This window comes from Hydra viridissima, unplaced genomic scaffold (genome assembly GCF_058129835.1).
Source record: "Hydra viridissima isolate aposymbiotic clone 2 unplaced genomic scaffold, HvirCarnegie_v1 scaffold_11, whole genome shotgun sequence".
NCBI lineage: Eukaryota > Metazoa > Cnidaria > Hydrozoa > Anthoathecata > Hydridae > Hydra > Hydra viridissima.
This window is the reverse complement of record NW_028324310.1, coordinates 12,720,301-12,747,433: the sequence shown is the minus strand read 5'-3', so window position 1 is coordinate 12,747,433 and position 27,133 is coordinate 12,720,301. Positions and strand designations below refer to the sequence as shown.

At 30.7% G+C, this 27,133-nt stretch overlaps 4 protein-coding genes across 7 annotated transcripts; 2 read left to right on the top strand and 2 right to left on the bottom strand.

Moving 5' to 3' along the window:
- Nucleotides 1–1,218: 1,218 nt before the first annotated feature.
- LOC145191051 (DNA fragmentation factor subunit beta-like) lies at nucleotides 1,219–3,821 on the bottom strand. The gene is made up of 4 exons (XM_080067990.2): nucleotides 3,438–3,821; nucleotides 3,022–3,320; nucleotides 2,181–2,434; nucleotides 1,219–2,029 (listed from the first exon to the last, which is right to left on the bottom strand). The coding sequence occupies exons 1-4, from the start codon at nucleotides 3,703–3,705 to the stop codon at nucleotides 1,834–1,836; spliced, it is 1,017 nt and encodes a 338-aa protein (XP_079924116.2). The 5' UTR covers nucleotides 3,706–3,821; the 3' UTR covers nucleotides 1,219–1,833.
- Nucleotides 3,822–4,082: 261 nt separating this feature from the next.
- Nucleotides 4,083–8,592, bottom strand: LOC145191050 (actin-related protein 2/3 complex subunit 1A-A-like). 2 transcript variants are annotated; one of them, XM_090066462.1, is made up of 10 exons: nucleotides 7,315–8,592; nucleotides 6,993–7,181; nucleotides 6,528–6,613; nucleotides 6,228–6,399; nucleotides 6,054–6,123; nucleotides 5,443–5,657; nucleotides 4,816–4,995; nucleotides 4,477–4,672; nucleotides 4,302–4,392; nucleotides 4,083–4,210 (listed from the first exon to the last, which is right to left on the bottom strand). In XM_090066462.1, the coding sequence occupies exons 2-10, from the start codon at nucleotides 7,063–7,065 to the stop codon at nucleotides 4,172–4,174; spliced, it is 1,122 nt and encodes a 373-aa protein (XP_089922588.1). In that variant the 5' UTR covers nucleotides 7,066–7,181; nucleotides 7,315–8,592; the 3' UTR covers nucleotides 4,083–4,171. The 2 variants fall into 2 exon arrangements, with proteins under 2 accessions (XP_089922588.1, XP_089922589.1); XM_090066463.1 differs by having other exon boundaries at nucleotides 8,325–8,592.
- Nucleotides 8,593–15,891: 7,299 nt separating this feature from the next.
- Nucleotides 15,892–16,813, top strand: LOC145191579 (uncharacterized). The gene is made up of 2 exons (XM_090066473.1): nucleotides 15,892–16,096; nucleotides 16,272–16,813. Exons 1-2 carry the CDS (start codon nucleotides 16,022–16,024, stop codon nucleotides 16,689–16,691), a joined length of 495 nt encoding a protein of 164 aa, XP_089922599.1. The 5' UTR covers nucleotides 15,892–16,021; the 3' UTR covers nucleotides 16,692–16,813.
- Nucleotides 16,814–19,777: 2,964 nt separating this feature from the next.
- On the top strand, nucleotides 19,778–25,707 carry LOC145191124 (vesicular glutamate transporter 1-like). Of its 3 annotated transcripts, none has more exons than XM_090066457.1 (10): nucleotides 19,778–20,592; nucleotides 20,720–20,756; nucleotides 20,845–21,044; nucleotides 21,122–21,209; nucleotides 21,312–21,398; nucleotides 21,577–21,710; nucleotides 22,287–22,439; nucleotides 23,196–23,328; nucleotides 23,578–23,831; nucleotides 25,472–25,707. In XM_090066457.1, exons 1-10 carry the CDS (start codon nucleotides 19,954–19,956, stop codon nucleotides 25,664–25,666), a joined length of 1,920 nt encoding a protein of 639 aa, XP_089922583.1. In that variant the 5' UTR covers nucleotides 19,778–19,953; the 3' UTR covers nucleotides 25,667–25,707. The 3 variants fall into 3 exon arrangements, 2 of the variants coding, with proteins under 2 accessions (XP_089922583.1, XP_089922584.1); XR_016444891.1 differs by having other exon boundaries at nucleotides 19,825–20,592; nucleotides 22,339–22,439; XM_090066458.1 differs by having other exon boundaries at nucleotides 19,868–20,592; nucleotides 20,724–20,756.
- Nucleotides 25,708–27,133: the final 1,426 nt, after the last annotated feature.

Here is a 27,133-nt window from a genome sequence, read left to right as displayed (position 1 = left end):
TTGTTAGTTTCTATTTCAGTAAACTCGTGTGTTTCTTTTGAAAAGATGAATTTAATTGGTTGGCCATAATGTGTTGATGATGGCCGGGGATTTTGCCAAGTAATATTATGACAATCATCACTCAATCACACAATCATCTCAATGGGACAAATGCAAATACAAACAGAAACTCATCATTAGCATCGGAGTTCTCAAATCTTTGCTTGTAGGTACTACTGCCAAACTTCCGTCACATCCCCATTAGCTTATTAACGTAAGTGACGATTTAAAAGGTTAATTTTTGAGAAATTGACTTTGTGTATGTATTAATAAAACTAATTCTTATTATACAGTTAATCTTTTCTTTTTTGTTATTAAGAACTTTATAATGTTGGACGAGATTTTAGTTTAAAAAAAAGTTTAAACTGAGTTCTTGAATTCGAAGTAATTAGTAGGATAACGTTATTCGCAGTACAATAACTTTGCAAATTATAAAGAGTTGTCGCGAAAGTAAAAAAAAGTATTTTACACTCCTATTATACAATTTTTTTTACATATCTAAACTCTGTCTTGTCTGGAGTTTTAAATTTATGGTGAGCCATAAATGGTTATAGTGCGGAAATGCAGGTGAATGTATATTAGAAACAAATAAAAATTAGATCAAATACCGAAGAGAAAAAATCTAACATGGACGTAATATGAACGCAGGCTAAACTAAGAAACATTGTCTCGTTCTGATTTTCGACCTGAACTTAAAGTCCTCTAAGAATGTCAAAAACTCGCCCAACCCGAACACAATTTCATATTGGACGAAATACCTGATTGTTTTATTATTCCAAAGTACGACAAAATTACTGTCCTAATGTAATCACATATTGGTTAAGATAAAATCTCACTATCCCAAAGACTTTTTTTAAGTTCCATGTCCCAATAATAATAGAAAACTCGAAAAAACAAAAAAACAAAAAACAAAAATGAATCCATATAGAAAGATGGAGTAATATCAACACGTTTAATTTTCAACATATCCACTAGAGTAAGTCACTAAAAAATGTCCCAAAGTACAATGTTTTCACCAACGCAAAATAAACAGTGTAAATGTCTAACAAGAAACTACTTTTATGTTGCCTAAGTTATAAATAACAGTCATAAAGAGTTTAATTTAGCAACCAATGAAATGATCAGATTTAGAGATGACATTAAATTTGATTGGTTGATTAAAAAAAAAAAAAAATTCAGTTGTTTTAAAAAATATCTTTTTCAAGTTTCAAATACCATTTGCATTAATTCATAACACTCATTTCGACGTTTGACAATGTGTCAATGTTAAAAGGGTAAAAATGTTAATTAGTGGCAAATCACAAAACAGACTAATTCTTGTAAAAACTCTAAGACATGAAATAATGTTAAAATACGAAAAACGTTTTATTTTCTTCTTCAATTAAAAACTGTATTAAGATGTAAATCTTCATGTCATAAAAACTTTTTTCAAAATGCTACGAAAATTTACAAATATAATATGAGAAGTTTAAAAGCAGTTAAAAAAAAAATCGCAGCTAAATAAACATAAAAGAGAACGACTATAAATTGTTAGGATCTAATTAATAAAATGCCAGTTTGTAAAAATGTTAGCATGTTAAAAGAAAAAAGAAAAAAAGAAAAAAAAGAAAAAAGAAAAAAGAAATCATGTTAAAAAAAGTAACAGCAATATTTAAATAAAGAAAACGAAGATATCACAAATAAAAACTGCCTAAAACTAATTTTACACCGGTCCTAGTTTCTTTTTTCTATATAAATTTTTTTATAAATAATAGATGCATTAAAATATTTAAAATGTTAGATGTATTGAATATGCTAAATGTAAACTTTTTCTATATCCACCAACTGATTTGAATGCTTTTCTTTCGCATGGCATCTTATATCAACAAGTTTTAAGTTATCTGTTGTGAACAAAAGTCTATAAAAATAGTTGCAATTAACTTGCTTACCTCGAGGGCAATCTTTGATTGCCTTTATTAATTGAGGAAGTATTTCGCGGGATTTATCCACTCTAAAAACATCGCAACAAATTTATCGATAATAAAGTGTACTGAAATGCAGTTAAACAGTAGTTACCATTAAATTTAGATTATTTAGTACTAAGATTAAAAGTAGTAGAGATTGTAAAGATTCCAAATAAAATCTGCAAAGATATCACTTACCTATGGTCTAAATTCCACGTGCTGAAAAGCACACGACTATCCTTTGATGAATACGGATTAATAGTATGTCGCATACTACATGTTTCTTTATTGAAAGCACCTTGACAGCTAAACCAACCTCGACTATCACAAAGGCGACGATCTTCTTGCGCAGTTCGATCGAAATAATGAGAGAAATAATCATCTATGCTGAGCTGATTTTTAAAGTCTGATAAAATAAGCTCGCTTTCTTTTTGACATTTTCTAGGAAGTTTCTGAGAGAAAAGTTTCTTTTTTAAATACTTAGAAGGTATATGTCAGTCATGCAAACATTTAATCTTTTTTATTTTTAAAACTTACAACAAACTGTTTGTAAGATTAATAAATTGCAAAAGATATACTATAAATAATAGTAAAAGATACTATTAATAATCTAACACTGCATAGTTTAAGAAAAAAGTTAAAATTACTATCGCAAATTCATTAATTAAACACAGATGGTATGTAGAAATATATTTTCTCTTTGCTTAAAAAAATATTTTCAAAATACTTAAAACTATTCTCAAAAAAAATGTAGCAACAAACTTGCGAAAGATATTTCTTAGATAAAAAAAAAACTTTTTTTTTGCTTCCTTTAGTTAACAGAATGAGTAAGCAAATAAGATGAATGAAAAACAAAAGCAAAGAATGGTAATCAAATCAAGAGTATATGAGATATCTTGTGTACTTCTAGATCTTATATACAAGATCTTGAAGAACAAATATCTTATATATAAAATCTTCAAGACATTACATATAAAGTTTGAATGAAAGGTTTTCTATAGTTGCAAGTAAGCCTTATATAACTGAAATTGATACTTACTGATTTTTCAACAAACTCTTTAGTCTTCCATAAATATCCACGAATCCTTCCTTTCATAAATTCTTTCATGGCCCTACTCTTTGATTGAATAGATGGAGCTAGTCCTTCAAACCATTCTGGGTCTTCATCCTTTGCTTCTGCATCAATATTTGATTGAAGAGTGTTGATGTACTCTATCAAAATATTCAGCTCTGGTGAGAGAGGGTTACATAACAAATTGTTGATTCTTTTAACAGTTTCTTGTCGAGGACTGATATAATTGACAAGTTTTTCACTAGCTAACTTCAAATAAGCAATGACTAAAACAAAAGGATAAGACAAATAACAAAATATTTATTTTGTAATTGTTTTACAAAGAAGTTCTATTTTCATGTTAAAACTCCTAAAAAATAAGAAAGTGATACCAAAGAACTAACCGCCATCCCATTCTTCTTCTTCATTTGACAAGAAGACTAACACTGTTTGACTAGGTAAGCTTCTGAAATACTTTTCGTCATTTACTTCAGTACCATCATTCTCCAGAACAATTTTGAATACTTTTTTCAAGTTTAACTTGAGCTGTCCTTTTTCTCGCAGGTCTTTTAAACTGGAAGCAGTGATGCCTACTCTCCCTTCCCCATTGCTGTTTTGAATTTTGAAGGGCTTACTTGTAACCATACCAAGCATACGTTTAATATATTCCATACAAATTTGGGCATCTCCAGCTCTCCAAATGAAAAGTATTCATTAATGAAATCTTTCAAGCAAATCTATATTTATAATTATGTATGGAACTAAAACATAAATACTTCAATATGAAAAAAAATATAACAGCTAATGCTTTTGGACACTGAATCTTGTACAGCAACTATTTTTTATAATTTAGTAAAAACGGATGAGAGGGATTTAAAATGATACTATTAAAAACAATAACAACCAATACACTAATATTGTATGCACAATAGTTTATTTTGAAATTTTATTTATGATATTAAAAAACCATGACACATTTAACAGAGTTCTTTTCAATTGAACAAAAAAAAAAAACAAAAAAAAAACAACAAAAAAAACAAAAAACAATATATGAAAAATTCATTTAATTCTTTTTAAAAACAATGAAAGAATACAAATATCAAATCTTCTCTTCATTAAAATCAGTTTTTTGAGACCATTATTCAATCTTTAATTCCGAAATAGATTTTTCCAAAGTCTAAATAATAAAAATTTGATTTAAAAATCAAATTAAAACTAAACTTATATGTAAATTTAGTTGATGCAATTGTACTTTAGAAATTTGTTACCTTAATGTCCCATATTACAACTCTCCCATCCAAACCACCTGAGGCAACCTTTGAAACACTCTCTTTGGTTCCAGAATACACAGACAATTGGCTTAATATGAATAAACAACAATTTAGAAAGGTGATGGTAAAAATAGGTAAAAAAAAAAAAAAAAAAAGCAAAAAGAGTATTTACTTGATAGTATTGATATGTGCTGTGAGTGATGTTTCATCTCGCTTTCCTGTATTCTTTTTGTCAAGATTACGGAATTTATCCATTGCACTGATTGTTTCTTCATCGCCATTACTTTTTAAGGGTTGATCAAGCTTTGCAACAAATTTAACTGTATTGTTGCTATCGTGACTGAAAACCATGGGCACAAAATCATGTCCTTTAAATAAACACATACTGTTCAAAAACTATTTTAAATAAAGATATGCAAATCAATTATGAATTATAAATTATGAACATTAGCAAAAATAAAAAAAACTAAAACTATTTCTTAAAGCATTTCATGAAAATAGAAGTAAAAACCTGCTGCAATCAATGTGTTTTCTGACACCCAAACTAAAGATAGGAATGGCAAATAGCTTGTGCAGATTTTGGCAACAACTGCATTATCTCCACCTTGAACAACAGACACAGTAGAGTCATGGCTAACCCAAGCTATTTTTGCGCCAGATGGTGAAAAAGCAACATCATGAACCCAACCTCCTTTAAGTGAAACAATAAAAAAGGGAAACCTTTAAAAGTTTTTTGGTCACAAACTAAAAGAACATAAGAAATACTTTAAACTTTCAATGAGCAAAATTTTTATACATTGCTTATAACTATACATAATTATATATAATTACACATAACATTTTTTTGTGTATGCAAGTATACACACTTTATATTTTTGTGTATGCAAGTATATTCTTGTATATATTTATATATTGTATATTTTTTTACATTTATATTTAAATTATATATATTTTTTACATTTATTCTTGTATGCATTTTATTGTATATATTTAAAGAGCATTTGTATACATATATTTTGTGGAAACATTAAATCTTGCAAACAGCTGTAAAAATGGAATATCATTTTACAATTAAAACTAAAAGTATTATCAAAAAATTTATATATCTTTTGTAAACTCAAATAGCTGCTGCACTTGCCATATCCATTGTTAAATTCAGCCATTAAAGCACCAAAAGGCATCTTCTTTCCCCAATTAGTAGTTTCAGGTTTTGGCTCTATCTCTTTGATATATGCTGAGAACACACGAGCTTTAAAATCTGTAGAACTTGTACACAATAGAACATTGTTTGGGTGCCAATCAACAGAAAGAACTGTTGAGCGAATTGGCTTTTTTATGTGCTTACTAACCCACCTGAATAAAAAAAAGCAAATATCATTTGTCTTAACTCAAAACAGTCACTTAAAGTGATATTGACTTTACAATAACCTTTTAATAACTATTTTACAAGGTGATAATTCTGACATCAGGACTCAAAATAACTGATCACCAATCAAACACTGTCCAATATTAAGGTAATATCTTAAAAAACTTTGATATGTTAAAATATGTCAAAATCATAGAATATTTTATTTATTATCAATATTATCTTAATGTTGGATGGCTTTTTTTGTTTTGTTTTTATACAATTAGGGAATAGTTAATATTATAAAAATACCATATAAAAGCTCATATGCAAAAATCAGCCTCCATTAAAGTCTATGCAATCGCCAAAATTGTTACAAAATATATTTAAAGTAAAATGTCTACCAGTGATTCTCTTTTTCAAAATAGCACACAGATACCAACCGTGCCCCACTGGCAACAGCAAACTTATCCTCTAAAATAAAGATTCACTCGTTTATCAAACTTGTTTCAACAAATTTTAGAGTTGTTTATAAAATAAATTTATCACAAACATTGTTTTAAAAATGATTTATATACCATTTGGTGACCATCTAACGTGGGTTGCAGCACGGTTTATTCTAAGAATTACTAGAGTTGGACTCCATTTTCCTGCTTCCTCAACCCAAACAAACCCATTTCTGTCAGCGCTACATGTAACAATTCGATTGCTGTTAGGAGCCCAATCAATGCTGGTTACATTTTGGTGATGCTGGAAAAAAAATATGTAACTACATATCACAGTGATTGCAGTTGGGATAAAACATAAACAGTAATGCATAATTTTTTAACAAACTTATGACAAATACACACACACATATGTTAAAAAAAACAACTAACTTCTGTCAAAGTAGCCTCTTTTTCCCATGTACTACCCACTCTTTTGCATATGTAAACTTGATGGTCATTAGTTGAAAATGCTAATCCTAAAGAATATATTCATAAAGCATTTCTTTAAATTATCAATTTAAGTTTGCTAAATGGCAGTTTTTCAGTAAATAATACAAGAAGTAATAAAATCAAAGTTCTTTAAGGCTGTAAAGACAAAAAGTTTTATCTATAATTGTTTGATATATTGGTTATTTTAAATGTAAAACCTGTAAAACTTACAATTAATAAATTTCAATAACTATTACTTTTCTGATGATTAACTTTATGATATTTATACAATACATAACCAATACACCCTTCAATCTTTTATAGTTTTGTAAAGGTACAAATAATGCTAATTAAAATAGTTTTGATAGGTAGTTTACTTCAACTAATGTTGAACTAAAAATAGTTTTCGAAACTATTTCAACTTACTCGATCTATCTTTATTAAAAGAGAAGCAAGATATAGGACCATCTTCAAGTTCAAAAATTTCTTTTCCAGACATTTGCAACGGACTCTGGTCAGTCAACGCAGCAATACTTGATGATAATTTACTGAGGGTGTAAACAAATCTCAAAAAACACGGCAATGGAGTTGGTTTGACCCTACCTCGTTTCCAGCCTACAACCAAAATAAGGAGGCAACTTATCAAAACATGAGCCTTCCATCAACTTTCTTATACCTCCAAACTATTGTTATAAAAACTAAGTTCTAATAATTTTTTGATAATTTTAATTTTATAAAATTAACTTACGCTTAGTCCCCGCAGAGAAGAGCAGAAGTTAATTGACGGCAGTTAGGATCTTCAGTGGTGTTGTAAAGAATAAATTTTTTTTTCAAAAATCTTATATTTCATTATAGGTGTAGTAAATTTGGAGCAAGCTTAGATGAAGTATAAAATTTTCTTAAGTTTCTATTACTAACACTCCATGTCAGATATTCTCCTATCTTATTTTGGCTACGCCACTGTTTACTATACCGCTATCATAGGTTGAAAAAAAAAAGAGGCTTCATAAAAAGATACCCCAGAATTTTTATGGAAATTATTCGTGCTTGACTTGGTTAGAAGCAACTCTTAGAAAAATCTGGTAAGTAGCTCTTTTTGAGAAAAATGGCGGAAAATTTTTTTTTTAAAAAAAAAGGGAGAACTTTTAAAAATGGGAGAAAATTGTATTTTTTGTGCTGAATGCTGAAAATTGTATTCTTTGAACACCAATGAAATACTTTTTTTTATGTAATACAGTTGTTGAATAAAAGATGAATGCACTATAAATATTTTTTGAAAGTAGTGTGTATCTTACATCTTCTATCTAACTCCACACCTATGTAATTGCATTTACTCATTGTGAAGGCGGAGTTTCTTTTTATTTTCTGTGATTCAGTGTGAGGACGGGGTTTTATGTGTTTTTCTGTGAGGACGTTTTTTATAATTTTATTATTTATTTTTTGTCGGGTGCCGTTGCTTCTTTAAGTGTAATGGCGCGGGAATAGAGTGTAATGGTAATGGCGCGGGAATAGAGTGTAATGGTAGTGTCGCAAATAGTGTGACAAAAGCGATGTGAGTATGAGAGTAGTACAGATAAAGAATGTGATAAAGTAAGGTAGGACTTTCAGTGTGTTGTGCAGGTGTGATAGGGGCATGGTAGGAGCGTGAGACATTTCAACAACAATTCTCAACGCATAAAGTAATAATAATAATAATATTGCCTTAATCGAAATACATACAAAAATAACAATATTTACCTTTGGTTTTTTTTCTCTTACCTATTTTTTTAAATAAATATTCTCAACTAATTCTCATCGATATATATTCTCTTAATATTAACTTATACAAATAACAAAACATTAATACAGATAATAACACATTTAAAGACACTGAAATATTTTTTGTAACCAACTCTTTTTATAAAGATTCTCTTTAAAATCTCCATAAATTCTTCTCATAAAATTCTCTTATTCAAAAACTCTTTCTTAATACAACCTTAAAAACTCTGTCTAAAAAAATCTCCAAAAAAATCTCTCCAAAAAGTCTGTAAGATTTTCTCAATCGCTCCTTTTTCTATCTGTCTGCAGATGTTTTTTTTTTTTTAACTATTGTACAGACAATGGATTTTTTTTTTCTTCAAGTTCGTTTAGTACTTTTGTTTCAACTCCTGAGTCAGGGTACTTTAAAACAGGTTTTACTAGTTTTCTTTTAATTAATCTTTGTCTCAGAATGGCTACAGAACATTCGGGAATTTTATTAATTAAACTCATATCATTGTGTTTCTAACCGTGTTTGCGAAAACAGTTTTAAACATTAATGGTGGGACTTATTCATTTTTCATGTAATTGAACATGTGTGTCCGCCTCAGTGTTTTGGCTGACTCGCTCTTTTCTTTCGAATATTATATGGTTGAGTCGGGTAAAAACTTAAAGATGATGTTTACAAATTTTCTCTTTTTCCCTTCTCACAGTTCTTATTATCATTAACAGGTTGATTGCATTAAGATTTTACTTTTACGTCATTAATTATTGTCTCAGAAAAATATTCTTGCAGCTCTCTATAAGAGATGGAGAATGACTGGAAATGCTAAAATAAATTTGGTTCAAATTAATTCCAAAGGCACCAAAAACCGCTTTATCAAATATTTTAGTGTTTTAATGAAAAAAAAAAAAAAAAACCATGAAAAAAATGTAATAGTATTATGTAATAGTATCCAACCTGTCTACATTTTCCTCCTCATTCTGCCAATTCTTACACGAGTATCCTTTGGAACTTGCTCCCTATACTCCATTAAGCAAAGAAAAATCTCTGTAAGGTTCTTAAAAAAAAAACATCCTTGTTCACCTCAAAATACTTCTTCACAACGTTCTCTTCCAATCTTTTTGTTTATCAAGATTCGTTGGCCAACTTATGTTCCATATAACTGTCCAACCACCATTCTTCTGAAATACTTTTTGACCAGTTGTTGAACTTCTTGTAGATAATTTTTAATTGAATTACCTTAGAAAAAAAAGTATTTGATATAAAATTTTTCAGTAGTCCACATAGTGTTTGTTTTTTAAAAACCTTATTGGAGTTTGACATTTGAATACATTTGAAAGATATTATTTATAAACTGGTTTAAGTTTATTTATTTCTCTATTGTTAAATTTACTGTTGTCATAGAAACATTTATATAGAATTTGAAAGAAGAGTGTTTATTTCTCTTCTTCAAACTAAAAGGATAATAAATCATAATAGATTAATGCTCTGCAATGACTTTTGAAGCAGTACTTCCAGACATAATGAGACAGGTACGGCTTTTTGTTATTTCAGAAGGCAGCATGAGCATATCACTTTGCTTTTTTTGGGTGATCTTTTTTTGTGTGATCACTTTTTTTCTTCGTCTTAATGTTTTCTTTAGAAAGCAAAGAAGAAATATTTGCTGTTAATTAGATTTTTTTAAATTAGATCAATTTATTCAAAATCTAATTCACAAGAAATAGTAATTTATCTTTTTTAAACTTTATTAATTGGCATTAATTTCTTGTAAACAGGAAAATTAAAGCTCAGAAATGCTATTGTACTTTCATTGATTTAAAAACTATTACTTTCAAAAAAAGAGAGTTCTCGGATTTTTTAAAAGGCTGTTTATATCTTGTCTAGCCATGCACGAGTTAATCCTATAAAAATTTTGGGATTTCTTTTCATGAAACCTAAAATCCTTTTTGCTTACTATGGTTTTTTTGCATACTATGGTCATACTTTCTGTATTATATATATCTTTTTCTGTATTACTTTTTTACAATTTCAAAGTTTGAACAATCGTGACGTTTTCAAGCTTCATTTTCTTAAAAACTCTTTATCAAAATCAATGTTGAGAAAAGCATCAGAATTAATCAACATTGAATTGAATCTGATGCTCTTCTCAATATTGATTTTTTCATTGAAAAAGGGCTAAAAATTTTATCTTTATTTTAACATGATTAAGCAGCCTAGGGTCCCCCTTCACAAATTTAGGGGGACCATTGGCTGCAATCTATCTTGAGTAGTAGTAAAATGAGGGCTAGGCTAGTGATGCAAAGGAGATATGAATACATGCCTCCATTTTACTACTATTACCAACTAAGAGTATTTGTAGTTAACAAATGTATTGACTACAGTTTTCACATGTAAAAATGCAGGGGCTATAAAAAAAAAAAAGGTTTCTTACAGGTGAGAAAATTAGAAATACAACAGTGGTGGGCTCGAAGGAACCATTATGAGTATTTCAAACTATTCACCAATTTCAACCATCTTGGTAAGACCAGAGTTTTCTACAATTTTAATAGTGTTTTAGGTAGCGATTACTTTTTACACTCATACAAGCATCGGGACCTGGTATCAATTTGTAAATCAAAATATCGTTGCATTTTAAAAAAAACATGTGTGCATACTCAGATGCACTTTTGCACGCCTTGTATCAACCTGAAACAACAGCCTATTGGTGTTGGTTAAAGCAAACAGGTTTTGTCGCCATACATTTACCGTTCAATGAACTTTTATGACATGCGTATTCAGCTCGTAGTACAGTTTAAGATTTCAATATTTTACTGCATATCGCTCTTTTTTGCATTGCAATTTTTTGCATATATTCGGAACCAACTTCATTCATTTAATTTACATTTCTAGTTTATTTAGCAATATATGTTGATTGTCACTAATCAATGGCTCAGCCTACAACCAATGGGTAGTCACTATGAGCTTCGTGTAAGTTCCCGGGCTACTCAACATCAATCCCTACAATGATCCGAATTCCCCATTGTCAGGAGTAGCCAACACGTTGCTAGTTGGTAAGCTCAGGACTAGCCCACTGGAAGCCTCTCACTGGTAGCAACTGGTTCATAAACCATGGATTATTGGCATCTAGATACATGATCAATTTATTAGGTTTTGAGCTGTCATACTGTGTGGTTGTCGGCAGTAGCAAATCTTTTTGATACTATTTATATTCCGTCACGTTGACCTTTTTCCATGAACAAGTGCTCGTCAATGTCCGTTAAGAGTTCAAGATCAATTTTAATTTTTTTTAAAAGCGCATCCCAGGGCATGCCAGGCAATTAAAAGTAGGGCGCAGATCAAAGTCATAGTGCTGCATTTATGTGTTCCTGAATTTTTCATGAGCATAACATATCAGCAAGTGTTAGGACATTAGCCCTTAAGTATATGTTATGTTAATTACCAGGCATTTGCACCAAAATGTGTTCCATACAGCTGACAATAGAAAGCCTCCTTTGGTAGTAATTCTATCTTATTAAAGCGTTAATGATTGTTAAAGTACTATGGGTACACGAGTTCGAGACTCTCTTGACCATCAAAACTATCAACTGTTGCTTTTTGCACCTCTGAGTTGACAAGACTTAAGAAATTATGATAAATGTGTTCTAGTACTTTAAGTTCGTTTGCTGAGAATTCACCATTGAAAAGAGCTTGCGACACTCCCTCCTGGAGCAAGACAGCCGTCTCAGCGGTGCACGTATAAAGCATATGTTATTAATTTGCATACAAGGCGTATCACTTTGGTATTTGCCTAAGGGTCCAGGAAACAACACCACATTAAAGCCACACCAGTTGCAAGACTATCTCCCGTGACAATGCTAATGCCACTAGCTATTAGGGTGCAATGAATTTGGTAAAGATATTTGTTTTATCAACCACCAATGCAACGGTCGAAATCCTTTTTGCTGCTGTCTTTCTGGGCTGAAATTTATTTTTAAATTCATTCGCCTCAATTTCAAAATGAGATTGATCAAAATTTGGGATCTTAACCTTTAAGCTCATTTAGGGTCTCCAATCTCACGTTTGAATTCCCCACGGTATTTTTTCTATCATCCCAAAAGCTTTACGCATATTATACGCAAGGGCTTTTATGTTTGAAAGCCATAAGATTTTGACCGTTATTTTTGTTAGCATAACTGTTTCAATCATTATTACTTCTTATATTATAGTTCATAGACCACGTTATGGTTCCAGGCATTGTGTAGCTTTTGTACAATCATCACTCACTTGCAGGACTAACGTTAACACTAGATTTGATAACAACGTCCGGCGTGGTGTTCATAGAGAAGCAGAGCATACACATTTAAGGAGCTATAGGTTAAGAGCTTTTCTTCCTATGGTAAGCATTAGGAGGTTTAAGATATTTACCTAACAATAGTGAAAAGGGCTATTACCACTAGGCTCCAACAAGGCTGTGACAAGCAGACTGAGCCGGGAAATCTAACTCTGCTCCGTAGTGGTGCAAGCGCTGGGTCTACCATTTGACTGAATGTCGTACTCTCCCTCGTGTTTGGTAAAAATCCATCCTAATTCTGCATACCTCTAGACTTCAAGCTCTTACCCTGGCAAAGACCTATTCATTCTAGCTTGTTTGGTAATCTGCTTGAATAGGAGATTTTTTTTCACTGAATGGCCTCAGGTTATCATTAGAATAAACACCATCGCGACACCAAATTTTATTTGTTTAATGATAATATTAACAATCATAATATAAACAATAATATTACCCTGCAGTTTAAGATAGTGCGCTCTCGCGAACTTGCTTGATATAGCATAACATTAAAAGCCACTTAAAAATTGGCCTTGCCCTTCGAACGGATGGTCTACCACCGTGTGAACCGTAGTGTTACTCAGACAAGTTGGGTCTTCGTATTAAACAAACGATCGTTAAAGTATGTACTCATTATTTTTCCCAGCCCAGTAAAGTTCAAAAGAAAAACAGAAAAAATACTTGCTGTCTTCAATTCAACCAATGTTGATAATATTTAGATTGTGTTCCTTAAAAATTTATTCACAAGGTATGTTTCCCAGGCAATTTTTCGAGGAGGCATACCGAGTGCTATACGGGAGTAAAATTGAAGTATTTGATGATGAGAATCAAATACTCAGTAAAACTGGTTGTTTTCTAATATTTACTGCTAAGGATTGGTACGCTGGTAGTCAACAACACCTTATCGTCGACTGTCGAGCTGTCTCCAATAAACACATACCACATTGGAGAGATGAATTTTAGAAACTCTAGTAATGAGCTTCAGATCTCAGTCACACGCACCGTTTCAACTAGGACGGTTGATGTCGCGGTATTGATCATTATTGATGCAGTCGTCTCATGGTTAAGAAAAAATGATTTACTTTTGTGTGCACAAGTGCCTACACAATGAACTCTTGTTGGGGGAGGGGGTGAAAGGGGGGGGAGATATAGGATGAGCAGCAGTGATATGACATAAGGCGTGCGAGTGTGCATGCAAGTGTGCGCAAATTGTTTTTAAAAAAATAAAACAACTTGGTGCACTTAGTACATGCGATTGTGCATGCACCAATTTGTCACCACCGTAATCCTCTATGTTTGTACATCGGGGTCCGGTGTGCAAACATAGAGAGTTAAATTCAATAGTCAAAATCTTAGATCTTAAAAATAATGTTCAAAATCTTAAAGATTTTTTGAGATTACTAATGACACCTCACAAATTCTTGTAAAGATGCAGTAAACTATATAAGTTTTACAGCCATGTTAAATTTCCACATGTTTACAACCATAAATTAATAAAAAAATTAAAGCTTGTTTTTTTCTAATCTGATTTCGAAATCTGGATTTTTTGAGTTCTGGAAAGAGTGTATTACTACTCCATATGAGTGACGTTTTAAAAACGTTAAGAACAAGAAGTAGTTGCGAGAAAACGCATCCTTTATAACAAAAAGCCATTACAAAATAGTTCGTTGAATTAATAAATAATGCAACAGAGTGTATTACTACTCCATATAAATAACGATTTAAAGCTCAAAGTTGTTTTCTGGTCATTCTTTAAAACATTGAAACGAAATGTTTTTTACGGTTTGCAAATGCTAATATCTAGGAAAGGGGATAAATGGGTATTCCAACCACTAATTATTTAGTGATTTTATGAAATCTTAGGTGCATCTGTTTGTTTTATCTAAACCGTTAACACACCAAAGATGATCATAGTTTTCCTCTGAACCATGTTAAAAAGTTTCAACATGGGTTAAAAGTTTCAACATGGGTTAAAAAGCAAAAACCAAGAGCTAGTACTATAAGATTACAAATATTGAAGAAATAGGAAGTTTTTTTTTTTTTAAAACCAAAGTTGTTAGATAAAATACAAGTTATTTACTCGTCACTTAAGTCAGCAATTCTATGGATGTTGCACTTTTGAGCCAGCAATGTGAAGCTACCAAGGATGCTGTAAATTCTGGGTTTTCTACATTTAGAACTTTTGGGTATTGTAGCCATATCACGAAAAGTTAATACTGCTAAAAATGATGAAAAAATTTGTAAAGATAGATATAGATAAATATTCATATAGTTGACTAACTATTATAGTTACAAAAAAAAAAAAAATAATAGTAACAGTTTTTTATAATTTAATGATAAATTGACTTGATTTATGGTAAAAGAAAAGTTCAGAGTGTTTAAGTGAAACTTTAACGTTGATTGACTTTTAGTTTAGCAATAGTTTGCGACCATGAGTGAAAGGTAATTGAGCAATAACTTTCGATCGTGAGTAAGAGTAAGTTGAATAATAACTTGCGATCATGAGTGAGAGGTAATTTTTGATAAACTCGATGAAAAATAGAATGTGTCGAAACAAATAAGTCAAGAAAAGAGTCTAAACTAAGTAAAACAAAGAAACTTGCTACAAAAGGAAAAGATTTGACCTACGTTATATGTCATCGATATTCCTTTTTACTTTTTTTCATCGATTTCCTAACTTTTTAGTATGCCTTGTATTCCTAAGATTGCAAAAAAAAAAAAAAAAAAAAATTATCCCATAAAATTACAGCAGTGAAGTGGAAATCAATAAGATTTGCATCACCCTTATTTGACATAATTTTCTAAATAAGGTTCTCTCATAAAGGTTTATGTGTATACAATTTGCATCTGGGAATGTTTATCCGGTAAGATCCAAGTATATTAACAGGCGTTTACTAAGAATGACGACTGACTTTTCATTCCGAGTTGTCAAGAATCATAAAAAGTTAAAAATGTAATCGACTAACCAAAAAAAAAATAATGCATGTTTTACCATCAATGCATTGCTCGCATTCCTTAAGCCAAAGTAAGTTTCGATGCATAATTCTGTCCGAAACTGAAAAAAGTTGTTAAATACGTTGGTTATCGGTGATATGTAATGGATTAGAATGTAAAATATGAGAATTCTGCTATGTTCTATATTTTGTAGATGGATATGAAGAAAGGCGATAAAAGTTTGATTTTTATAAAAGTTTTGAGAAAATAAAACGTCGAGAAATTCCCATTTAAAAGACGATCAAGATTTAATTTTTGTAAAATTTCCTGAGAAATTAACTTAAAAATTACCTGTAATCACAATCTTTACTTTAAAAGAAACAACACTTTGTACAGCCACTTCAAAAAAAATCTTTGAGTTCGTGGCATCTGCAATAAAAAAAGTTAAGAATAAAGCTTCGAGCCATCAAACGCATGATTGATAAAAAAAAAAAAATGGATTTGATGTTGAATGCTTATTTTATTCAGCTTTTTATTCTAATGAAACAGGTAAAACGGGTAATACTAAATAAATATTTAGTTAATACAAAATAGCACTTAGGGTTCCTATAACCTAAGACAAATCATTGACACCACAAATACTTCGACCATTATTCTTTTTGCCCTTTATAATCGATACAAATAGCAATGAGAGCAATAAGCTTCTTTATTTTTCTTTTACTAGCTAGCTCTATCTCAGATCGGAGTCACCTTTACCCCTTGCAACAAGACAAAGTATAAAAATCCAGAGAGATTAATTCAAATTTTAAAGAACCATTTTATTATTGTTGATCCTATTGAAAGGGTCGAAAGCAAACACGAAATGTTTGAGTACAGCCTATACAATATTTTTAGTGCAAGTATGTTTCAAGGAAAAACATCTGCTTGTCCAACTGACAGTATCATGGATATTGATGAACGAAGAATACCCAGGGTGATTAGTCAAGCATCACTGAAAAACGAGGCAGACAAACACAAATGTAAAAAAGTAATCTACCAAATAACTTATCTTGTTCAAGACAACACTTGTCATAAACGTCTTCATCAGAGGTTGTACAGTATAAGGACCAAATCTATAGTTGTCGGGTACAGCTTAATGATATAAGTTGAAAGCAACTGAAAATTGTTCGTACTTGATACTTTAATTAATATTACTTCCGCAAGTTAAACAACTGTAGATATATTTATATGATTCGCTGTTTACCTCAAATGTTGCTTATATATATTGTAAATAAAGGTTTTTAAATCTAGTTAAGTACGTAAAACCAACGTATCTCTATTTATATGAGAATGATTGTTTTAATCCATAAAATATTTGCATAATGTGCACTCATTTTCTAAAATAATTTTTTAATTGATAGTTTTAAGTAATTTTTTTTTTTTTCAAATTTAATTGTTGTGTAGCGACAGTAATTTTTAAAAAATTCTTTTTGGCTTTGTTAATGAAAGTCACATGGAATTTATTTTAATTTTATTATCTTCAAGGAAGGAACAATATTGTTTTACAAGTTATAGCAAAATGTTAATTTCGTTTCGTATCCCAGTTGTCAAATTTATTGGTTTTGTTACACTTTAATACGAATAAATATTTACTATGAATTTTGGGTTATTTTTATCGCTATAATAAGATATAGTGGCTAAAATTGTCTCATTACTCTTATCTTTTTATAGCAACATCAGAGGACACGGATAAAAAATTGTTTTAGAAAATTGAATTTTAAAAAGAGACGTTGAATGGAACATCTGTTTTTAAAAACTAGAACGCGCTCTCACCAAGTTCTCAAAGAATTGGGCGATTTTATTGGCTTAAAGAAAAGGATGGAAGACCTATGAACAAAGCTCATAATATTACATGATTAAAGTAAATAAAATTATGACACACAAAACACTTCGTCAAGTCACAGATCATTGCGTCATGCTTGATTGTGACAATTTTTCACTGGTGGTTGAGCAGTGTTCATTGAACACTGCTCAAGCACCAGAAAATCCTGCACAGCTGAGTCCTTGACGCTAAAGAAGCTTATTTTCTGCAAGCTAGTCATAGCATAGTTTCCTAAAGTTAATATGAAGTTTCCTTTTAGTTTAGGACACCTTAAAATTGTAAGGATGAAAAATAAGTAACACAGCAATTACAAAAAAGCATCACAAAAAAGGGAACAAAAGCAGACACATTTATACTGTCAAGCAAATAAAAAATAAGTTGACCTCAATAAAGATAACTTGGCAATTTACAGAACTTGGGAGTAAGAAAATATATATTATTTGCAATATATTGACATTTAGAATAATAAATGAAGAGTGCTAATTCCCATAACACATTATGAAGAACCTTATTTTGAGGACCATTAAAGTTAGAATCCACTGAGGAACAACTGCTAACCATAAACCACTAATCTTTGCTTTATCCTAACCAAACAGCACCCGGACCCTTAGCCTCAACTCCAACCTCCGTGCTCCATCATTAAGACCCACACCCCTATACGCACATAACCCACACACATGAATAACCATAACAAAAAAATATTCCTCACAGTATTGATGTTCTAACTAAAGCACCGTAACTAAAGCTCTATAAGCTACAAAAAAAAAGAGCAGGAAATGCTTTCCTTTATCAGTGGTATTTGTTTATCCACTTCTCAAAATGAATTTTCATGTTTACTATTTCATAAATATATCGCGAAAATCGCAGTATAAAAGAAGATTATTTAAAGGCTTAGTTATGAAAGAGAAATAAGTAAACTTAAATATTTCTCTTTTACGATTTTTGTTGAAATCGTTCTCCTTGTTTATCGCTAACATTAGTAAATCTATTCAAAAACAATCCACACGTTTAGCGTGACGTTTTTAAGCATGAGCTACATTTTGATGCTGGTAAATGCAGCTAGTTTTTCAAACAATTATCAACTTTGTTTCCGAAAAGGTTTTTCAATATGGCGGATCATCCATCAAGTTCAACATCATTAATTAATAAAGTATTCGTCAAAAGTTATTGCTTACAAAATTTTAAATAACTACAACTAAATTGCTTATAAATAAAGTTTATACTTAATTATGATTTCTTATATAGAGCATCACTAAAAAGCCATTTTTCAGCTTTTCAAAATTTAGGACAGGAACTGCTCGGTATGAGAAAAATTAGGAAAAATTTGTTGAATTAAAAGGATTATTAGACTGAACTTAACAGAATTTATTTAAAGAGATATAATGCAATCGTTTTAAATTCTAAAACCATTTTAAATGGTTATTTATTGTGCTAAATTTATCGAGCGTTAAGTTATCATTTTTTAGCTGGAATCAGCCAGGGGAATTAAACACGAAATTGGAAGCAAAGCTCGAGATCTGGGACTTGGTAGGCCTTTTTTTTTTTAATAGAACGATGCCTCAAAACAATGCAAAATTAAACCAAAGAATTCTTCAGGAAAAATAAAATGTATGTTGGAATGTCCTATCCTTTTCCCCAGTCCCCCAGACCATATTTCACATTGAGCATCTTCAAAATCTTATTAATGCGAAAAAAAACCTAATGCCAAGCAAAATAGACCTGAGGACTCATAGGGGGGGGGGGGATATGAAGAAGTATATGCTTCGAAATTAGTGGACTCTTTTGGAAAAGACAAAAAGTTGTAAAGATAAAAAGATAAAAAGTCATAAGTGCTGAAGAAAAACCAATTCACAATTAAGCTGCAATTGTTTCAGTAATATTGTAACAAGATTTATTATTGAAATAAATTATTAATTAGTCAGGGTTATCAATCCAGTGTTTGAAGAAGGGGAACTCGAGTTGTTTTATTCTATAAAATATCAACTATCAAATTTCACTTTTATTTTATTTACGGCGTTGCAAATAAGACTTTTTTCGGGCATCTTTTTAAAATTTGCATAACGTTTTTTATCGTCATAAAGTTTTTTAAATAATTTGGAAGCTTTGCATGGCGTCTTATCTTTCCTCGATCTTTTTTTCTTCAAAAATACTTTTTCGTAAAAGGAGTTTCAAGTTATCTATTTTAGCTCTTTATCATTTCTAAAACTGGCATGTTGATGCCCGTAGCGAAATCTTTTTCAGAAAAACTGTAGCTTTTTATAAATAAGATAAAGCTGGAAAAGTATTTTTCAATATAATTTCGCTTAACCCCGCCTTTCCACTCACATTGAGAATTTGGCAGAAGAATCTATCTGCAAAAGTTAAACACCAAACATGTTGCAAACAAACAGTTGAATCGGTCTATGCTCAACCGGAGTGTTTTTTGTAGATATCTTGAGTTAAAACTCTAATATATATTTGTAAAATATTTTTAAGTAACAAAATTGTTGGCTTATGACAGCTATGTCAGTTTTTTGTCTTTATTTTGGTAAAGTTTAGTTTTAAAATGATACATCGCCGTTGTGTTAATCAAGTATCGTTTACGAACGGTGAGACGCACTTACAAGCATGTAATACCGAAGGAGATACTATTATAGAAGGAGTTGTTTCAGAGGAAAAATTAACCTCGCCATCTCAAGAAGGAATAAGTAAATCAAACAAAAAAATAAGTAAAGAAAATTTGCCATTAGATAGACGGAAATCTCATCCGAGTCCTGTTTACAATCCAGAAAATATTAAAAAATATGAAAAAATTGAAAAAACTTGCAAAGATCAAAATCTTAAATTAAACCCAACGTGCACTTCCACTCACAGTTGCACTAACCTTACTCTCACTCCCCTTAAAAGTTGTGACACTACAGAAAGTGAAATACTGCATTTGAAAGGGAAAACGAACACTGCTCGAGTAAAATTGCAGACGAGTTTCGATACAACCACAAGCCTACCATTTGAACAATCAATCGAAGAACGAGACCTTCGTACCCAAGTGGGCCAATGTGGTTGTATGTCGAAAAGATATGTTCTGGCCATATTAAGTTTCTTTGGGTTTTTCAATGTTTATTGTTTACGTGTAGATTTAAGTGTAGCATTGGTTGCTATGACAAATAACCATACTCGAGTGATGTTTAATGGGACAGAGTACTGGGTATGAGGATTTACAAGTATTTTGAAAAATATTATTTTTATCAGGAACAACTATCGAGAATCAGCTCGATTTTTATACAAACATAAAATAAAATATTTCGATATGTATATTAGCTTATTTTTCTCAGGTAGCACCTGAATTCAATTGGAGTACTCAACTTCAAGGTAAACATTTTGGACAAATTTTGGAGAAGAGGGTGATTAAATTCATTTTTGACAAAAACTTTTTTATGCTGTGGGTTTTTTATTCTAGGTCACATACTATCAGCTTTTTATTACGGTTATCTATTAACGCAGATACCTGGAGGTTACATAGCAGCAAAGTTCGGGGGGAAAAACTTGTTTGGAGTAGCCATTTTACTTAGTGCAATTTTAACGTTAATGACACCTATGGCTTCCAGAGCTCATTGGATATGGTTATTTTTGCTACGACTAACAGAAGGTTTATGTGAGGTATGCCTTTGGTGTTTGTTAATGCTCGCATATCTGTTTAAATTTTTAAAATGTAAACAGTATCTCTGTTTGTTTAGGGATGCATTTACCCTGCCATGTACGCTCTTTGGAGCAGATGGGCACCCCCAATCGAAAGAGCAAAGCTTGTTACAATACCACATTCAGGTATTAAAAACTAGAATTGTTTCTATTTTTCATTATTCATTTTCACTATTCATTTTATTATTTTCAGTTATTGCTTATGGGGTATTAATTCCTTTTGGACAGGTTCTTATGCTGGATCAGTTGCAGGTACTCTAATTGCAGGATACTTATGCGAACTTTGCGGGTGGGCGTGGGTGTTTTATTTATTTGGTAAATTATATTAATCTTTTTTTAACAATAATATTCTAAAGTTAAAAATGACTTTTTCGAAGTATTATTAAATTTTTTTTCTTTTTTCTTTTTGAAACACCCTTTTTTTGTATTTCTTTTTGGAACTGAACTAACGTTCTGAACTTTACCAAATTTTAGTTTTTACAGAACTTTTCAGGTTTACTTGCTCTTATGTGGGTAGCGGTGTGGATGATCATGATCAGTGATTCTCCTGAAGAGGACAATCATATATCTAGTGAAGAAAAAAGCATGATTTTAAAAAGTTTAGAAGAAGATCAGACTTCACAATTAGTAAGTTTGCTACAGACGAGCATGCTTTTTTATTTTAAAAATGTGAATTTACAAATCGCGAGGTTAGAATTATTTTGTTCTATCTCCAATTTTAAAAGTTTGGAGAAAATGAGTTATTAATTTTAGTTAGTAATAATAACTTTTAAAATACGCATTACTTTATAAATTTTTTTCTATATAATTTGCTTAAACATAAATTATTTAAAGCATAAGTTATTATTTCTTTAAAAATAAAAGCTAAAACTTTAAATAATTTTACTTTTAGAAAAAATCAAAAATTTTGTCCCAACGTTTAAACTTGGAGATAGAACAAAATAATTTTTTATTTGAATGAAACTTTTTTTGCACTTTTCCACTTTTTTTAAAAAAGATATTTTTTATATTAAAAATATTTAAAAATTTTTTTATGAATATTGTTATTTAAAGGACATGTTATTGATGAGGCTACTTTGAAAATAATTTCCATGTAAAATTTCATATCAATTTTTACTGCCACTTCCTTTAAAATCTCTTTAATAACTATACTTGTTTCTGTGAAGGTTTTTTAAAGATGAAGTTAAATACGCTTTTTTTCAGTTAAAAGGCTCTCTACCTTGGAGAAAAATAATCACTTCGATGCCATTTTTAGCAATTCTTGTTGCGCACACATGCGAAGGATGGGGCTTTGGAACTATGCAAACTGGACTACCTAAATTTCTTAGTGAAGCAATGAACTTTAGAATTTCAAAGGTTGGCCGACTATTTTGTAGCTGGATTTTTTATTAAATATCATTAAAGTTTTAATTTTACAAATAGGTAAAATATATATATTCCTAAAGTTTGCTGTTAGCCCAGCCATCACGTTTGGTGTGCCACACGTGATGGCTGGGTATGATATCACTAGAAAACACGATTGTTTGAAGTGAGTTTTTAAAGTGTATTTCTAAAGTTCAAAGTTTTGATTGATCCTCACGAACAATCTGACGAGAAACTATTAACGTCACTAATTATAATACCAAAAAAAGAAACCATTTTTGGTATTGTTATTGCAAATGAAAAAAAGTCTTTCATGTGTGTTGATTCTTTTTTAGACTAGAGTTCTATTTATCAACAAAATAAAGTCAACTTCGGTTTCAAATACTGCGAAATTAGAAACATTGAAAAAAGTGAATTATATGAACTTTACTCACGTATAAATACAAAACCAATTTTCTAACCCACCCTTACCCCACCCCTCTTCAAAAGTAAAAAATATCAGTGTAAAATACATCACTAGAATTACTCAAACGTATTCCCGGGGGTAAATGTACGCAAAATTAAAAAAAAACTATACCAACTCAGAGTTGGTATAGTTTTTTTTTTCCAGGTTTTTTCCTTGCCGATGCTTTCGAGTTTTTCCTTCTCCTCTACTTTATCAAAGCAATTACATTCGCACTAAGTTAGCTTTTGTAATAAAAACAAAGTACAAAAAACTTTCTTTTTTAAATTCCTGTTTTTTTTTTATAGACCGGAGAATATACGGCAACACTATACTTAGTTATGGGTGTAAACGTATTTTTATCTGGTCAGTTTGCCGATTTCATACGTCAACGTTGCTATCTCTCGGTGACCACAACTCGTAAGAGCTTTACTGTTATAGGTAGGTTTTTGTAGCCGCTTTATACTTTGATAATAAAGCTCTAATGTGAATGAAGATGTAATTGATTTTTTCAAATCAGTTTTTCTTAATAACTATTAGTTATTTTTTCAAAGTAGAAAACAAAGTGTCGCCAATAAAATATTTTTTTTAAAAAAAATTAATATAAATATATTTTTTTCAATCTTCAGAGAAAGGAAAAAAAAAAAAAAGTCTAAAAAGCGCATTAACCAGAATTTCTCTTTTCCATAGGTTTTCTTGCTAATGCAGTAGCTTTCCTCATCTCTATGTATATGTTTAGTCCTGAAGGAGCTGTTATTGTAATTATTGTTGGTGCCGGTATAGAGACATTAGCTTGGGCTGGGTTCGGCATTAACCACTTAGATATCGCACCTAGATACGCTAGTGTATTGTTTGGTATAACAAACACTTGTGCAACAGTTCCTAACATTTTAAGTCCAATTTTAGTAGGCGTTATAACAGATCTGGGTGATGCAGGCTCAGGGGTAAGTTATATCAATATAAATAATATGTTCCTTATCAGTTAAAAGTTTAATTAATGTGAGTTGAGCAAATAATTGACGAATCATGAAAATTTTCTTGACAAAAGTGACTCAAAAAATTTTACTCACTAATCATTTTCATTTTAAAAGTTTAAAAATTTGATGGAAATTTTTAAACTTAACTACGCCGGTACGCTTTAGGGTTGTATTGCAGAGTTTGAAATAATGCCTACTGATTCCTTTAATATAAGGATAATATCTTATCATATTTAAAAAAATATTAACTTAATACGTTAATGTTACATAATACTACATTATAACACAAGCTATGTTCTTTCAAAATATTGCAAACTCATTCCATTATCATATTAAAGTTTAAAAATATTTTGTAAAAATTTTTGATAAAATATTCAGTCATTTCACTCCCTTACATTTAGTCACAAAGCCAAACATGTCTTTTTTTTTTTTTAATTAAAAAATACGGATTTATTTGGTTTAATTCCAAACCTTTTTGCTCTGAAAAAAATTGGAACAAGATGAAGAAAATTGTTGAACCAACTCAAAACATTCATACATTTTTTGTAAAATGAGTTTTGATTAAAACCTAGTTTATTATCGAAACCAAAATAGATTTTAGCAAATTTTTAAATTTTAATTCTAAATTATATATTCTATCTCTAAATAGAGTCAGTCTTAGTTCATCAAATAGTGTCAGTCTTAGTTATTCAAATTGAATAGTGTAATTGAAAGAATGAAAATATACTTTTCAGCGCAACAAAACATAATTTAATCTTAAACCTGGTCCTTGCTCCAATCCGAAGAGAAAGTTTTTCATTCTTTAAAACTTTAAACTTAGAGCTTCACTCACTTTTTAATTTAGATTAAATCTTCTGAAACTTTTAACTAACGGCGAGTATCGCATATTGATTTATTGTTTCATTAATTTCTCGACAAAAGCTTGATAATGCTTTCTTTAACTTTTGATGTATTGCAGCAGCCATCACTCGTGGTGATAGTGACGAAATCCAAAATTAGATATAAGACTTTGCTACTCTCATCACAGCGCTCAACTACATCTTTGACAACTTTCACAATACGAGCTTATCAAGGTTTAAACCACCTGCTATTATTATTATTGCAGAAACAATTGTTACTGTTTGGTTAATTGATAGTTTGATTCTGTTTGCTACCGCTGTTTTTTTTAACATTTTTTTTTGAATTTGTTGTTGACAATTGGTGTGATAAATTATAGTATTTATGGGAAATTCGTAGTTCATGTCAAATGCCATGTTTGTATAATCTGAACCTTCTCATCATTCACTTTCTAATCTTTGATTCATCTTGATTAATCTTTTGATTGCCTTCTCATTTCTCAAACTGAGAGGAATATTTTTAACTTTTAGAAATTTGTAAATTGAGTTGTTGCATATAATTTGAACCCACAGGGTAGTTAGTAAAGTTTGGTAAAAATTATTTTTGAACTTAACGTACTAGTAGAGTGAAAAAAACAAAACAAAACAATTTGGCATGTTTTGAAAGAACATACGTGGCAACCTTAATTTTTATATGGAAGAATAAAACCACTGTTTTTTGACATATTGTAAACGATGGAAAATTTTTAAAATGCTTTTGTATGTTGCTAGGGACGACAACATTGGGATCGAGTGTTTTACATATCTGCGGCCATGTTTTTCTTTGGAGCATTTTTCTATGGATTGTTTGCCTCAGGAGAAAGACAATCATGGGCTGCAGATCACAATGACGAAAGTTCAGATGGAAAATCTTCTTTTCAAACCGAACGGGATGATAGTGCCGATAAAGCGGAACCAACTAAATAGCAAAATTCAGCATTTTCTTATCTTAAATAAATATAACAAAAGAAGTGCTCATCATTTTAAATGTAAATGCATTTAATCTCAGCGTATAGATGCGTTTAATCTCAGTGTGTAAATGGGTTTAAACTCAGCGTATTAACGTTACGTTAATAGTTAGTTTTAAATAGCTTACAGCCGGGAAAACTTTTGAAATTGATTTTGGCGTCTTTTACGTACATTTCTCATTCATGATTCTGCAAATTTCAGGCATTTTGTCTTAAAGTGTAAGAGAGATTGGTTACTTTTTAACAGTACTGCTTTTATATTGTTTTTCCGCCTCAACGTAGACGGAATATATTCAGTGCAGGTCTTGCCGCCGTCAGACCTTCTTGCCCTCCTCGTACGGAATTATTCCGGCCGCCTCAAGTAATTTTATAAAAATGCTGATCAGGGTGTATAGGCATTCTCTTAGACCTTGCAACCTTGTAAAATACCACAATGATAGACCCTGACTTGAAATTCTGTGTTACTGCTGGTAATTGCCGAGATTTTATTGGTTTATTTATAACTGCGTGACACGTCTGTAACAACTAATGTTTAAAATAGAAGAACAGCTTGTTTCTTGGTAATATTTAAAAATGCTTATGGAAGTTCAAACAGATTTACTGGTTACTTTACACAGTGCATAAGAACATGCTCTTAGACCTTGCAACTCATCCCCAGAAATTTTTTTTTTTTTGATAATTATCAGAAAACATTTCCTCATTCAAAAAATTTAAAAGACAACTTTTTTGAGTGGTGGCCTCGGGAGAAATCACATATTTTAGGGAAGTACCCCGGAGTTTTATTGTTCAAGATAAGTTACTAAGAGGCATGGAGACAAAAATTGGCTTTAAACTAATAAAAAAAATTATTTTTAAAAATATTTTTAAGCAACAAAACTTTACCTGAAATGAAGTTTTAATTGAAATTTGTTCAATTTACCTAAAAAAAAAGAAAGATTTCTTAACCTCAGTCTTTCTGACAGAGACAGTGAGTTACTTTGCGCCAAAGGTTTTCAAAGCTAAGGTATTCCCTGAGTCATTTGTGCTTAAATCTTTAATAAAACTGGACAGAAATTTTCCCTGCGTTGTTGAAGATGTTGATTATACAATGGCAGTCAAATTCTTTTGTCTTTCTAACTTTGTACAGGGATGTGGAATTCTTTATCCAACTTGGGCGTAGCAATTTTGACAACTAAGTCTTTCTGCAGGATTTGAAACATCTTTAGCGACTTGATAAACAAGTTTTCCCCACACACATTCAATGAAAGGGGCTAATATTTTTTAATTTTTGATAAAAATTTTATATACTGTTTTAAAATAATTGCATCCCTAATTATATCAAATAGAAAAGATTTATTGCTGATTGGTTCATCACAGAGCAAAGAACAACCAAATGTCAGATTTTGAAATCAGCTTGAGCTAGAAGATTTAAACAAAATTTAAGAAA

Excerpts from the sequence above, each read along its gene's own strand:
- LOC145191051 (XM_080067990.2), bottom strand. The coding sequence starts at position 3,705 with ATGGAATATATTAAACGTATGCTTGGTATGGTTACAAGTAAGCCCTTC. Across the intron at positions 3,321-3,437 it reads AGAAGAAGAATGGGATGGCG|TCATTGCTTATTTGAAGTTA; the intron begins GTTAGTTCTTTG and ends CTTTTGTTTTAG. Across the intron at positions 2,030-2,180 it reads ACGTGGAATTTAGACCATAG|AGTGGATAAATCCCGCGAAA; the intron begins GTAAGTGATATC and ends CGATGTTTTTAG.
- LOC145191050 (XM_090066462.1), bottom strand. The coding sequence starts at position 7,065 with ATGTCTGGAAAAGAAATTTTTGAACTTGAAGATGGTCCTATATCTTGC. Across the intron at positions 6,614-6,992 it reads TTTTAATAAAGATAGATCGA|GATTAGCATTTTCAACTAAT; the intron begins GTAAGTTGAAAT and ends TATATTCTTTAG. Across the intron at positions 5,658-6,053 it reads TTTGAAAAAGAGAATCACTG|GTGGGTTAGTAAGCACATAA; the intron begins GTAGACATTTTA and ends TTTTTTATTCAG.
- LOC145191579 (XM_090066473.1), top strand. The coding sequence starts at position 16,022 with ATGATTGATAAAAAAAAAAAAATGGATTTGATGTTGAATGCTTATTTT. Across the intron at positions 16,097-16,271 it reads TTTTTATTCTAATGAAACAG|CTAGCTCTATCTCAGATCGG; the intron begins GTAAAACGGGTA and ends TTCTTTTACTAG.
- LOC145191124 (XM_090066457.1), top strand. The coding sequence starts at position 19,954 with ATGATACATCGCCGTTGTGTTAATCAAGTATCGTTTACGAACGGTGAG. Across the intron at positions 21,399-21,576 it reads GTGGGTGTTTTATTTATTTG|GTTTACTTGCTCTTATGTGG; the intron begins GTAAATTATATT and ends AGAACTTTTCAG. Across the intron at positions 23,329-23,577 it reads TAAGAGCTTTACTGTTATAG|GTTTTCTTGCTAATGCAGTA; the intron begins GTAGGTTTTTGT and ends TCTTTTCCATAG.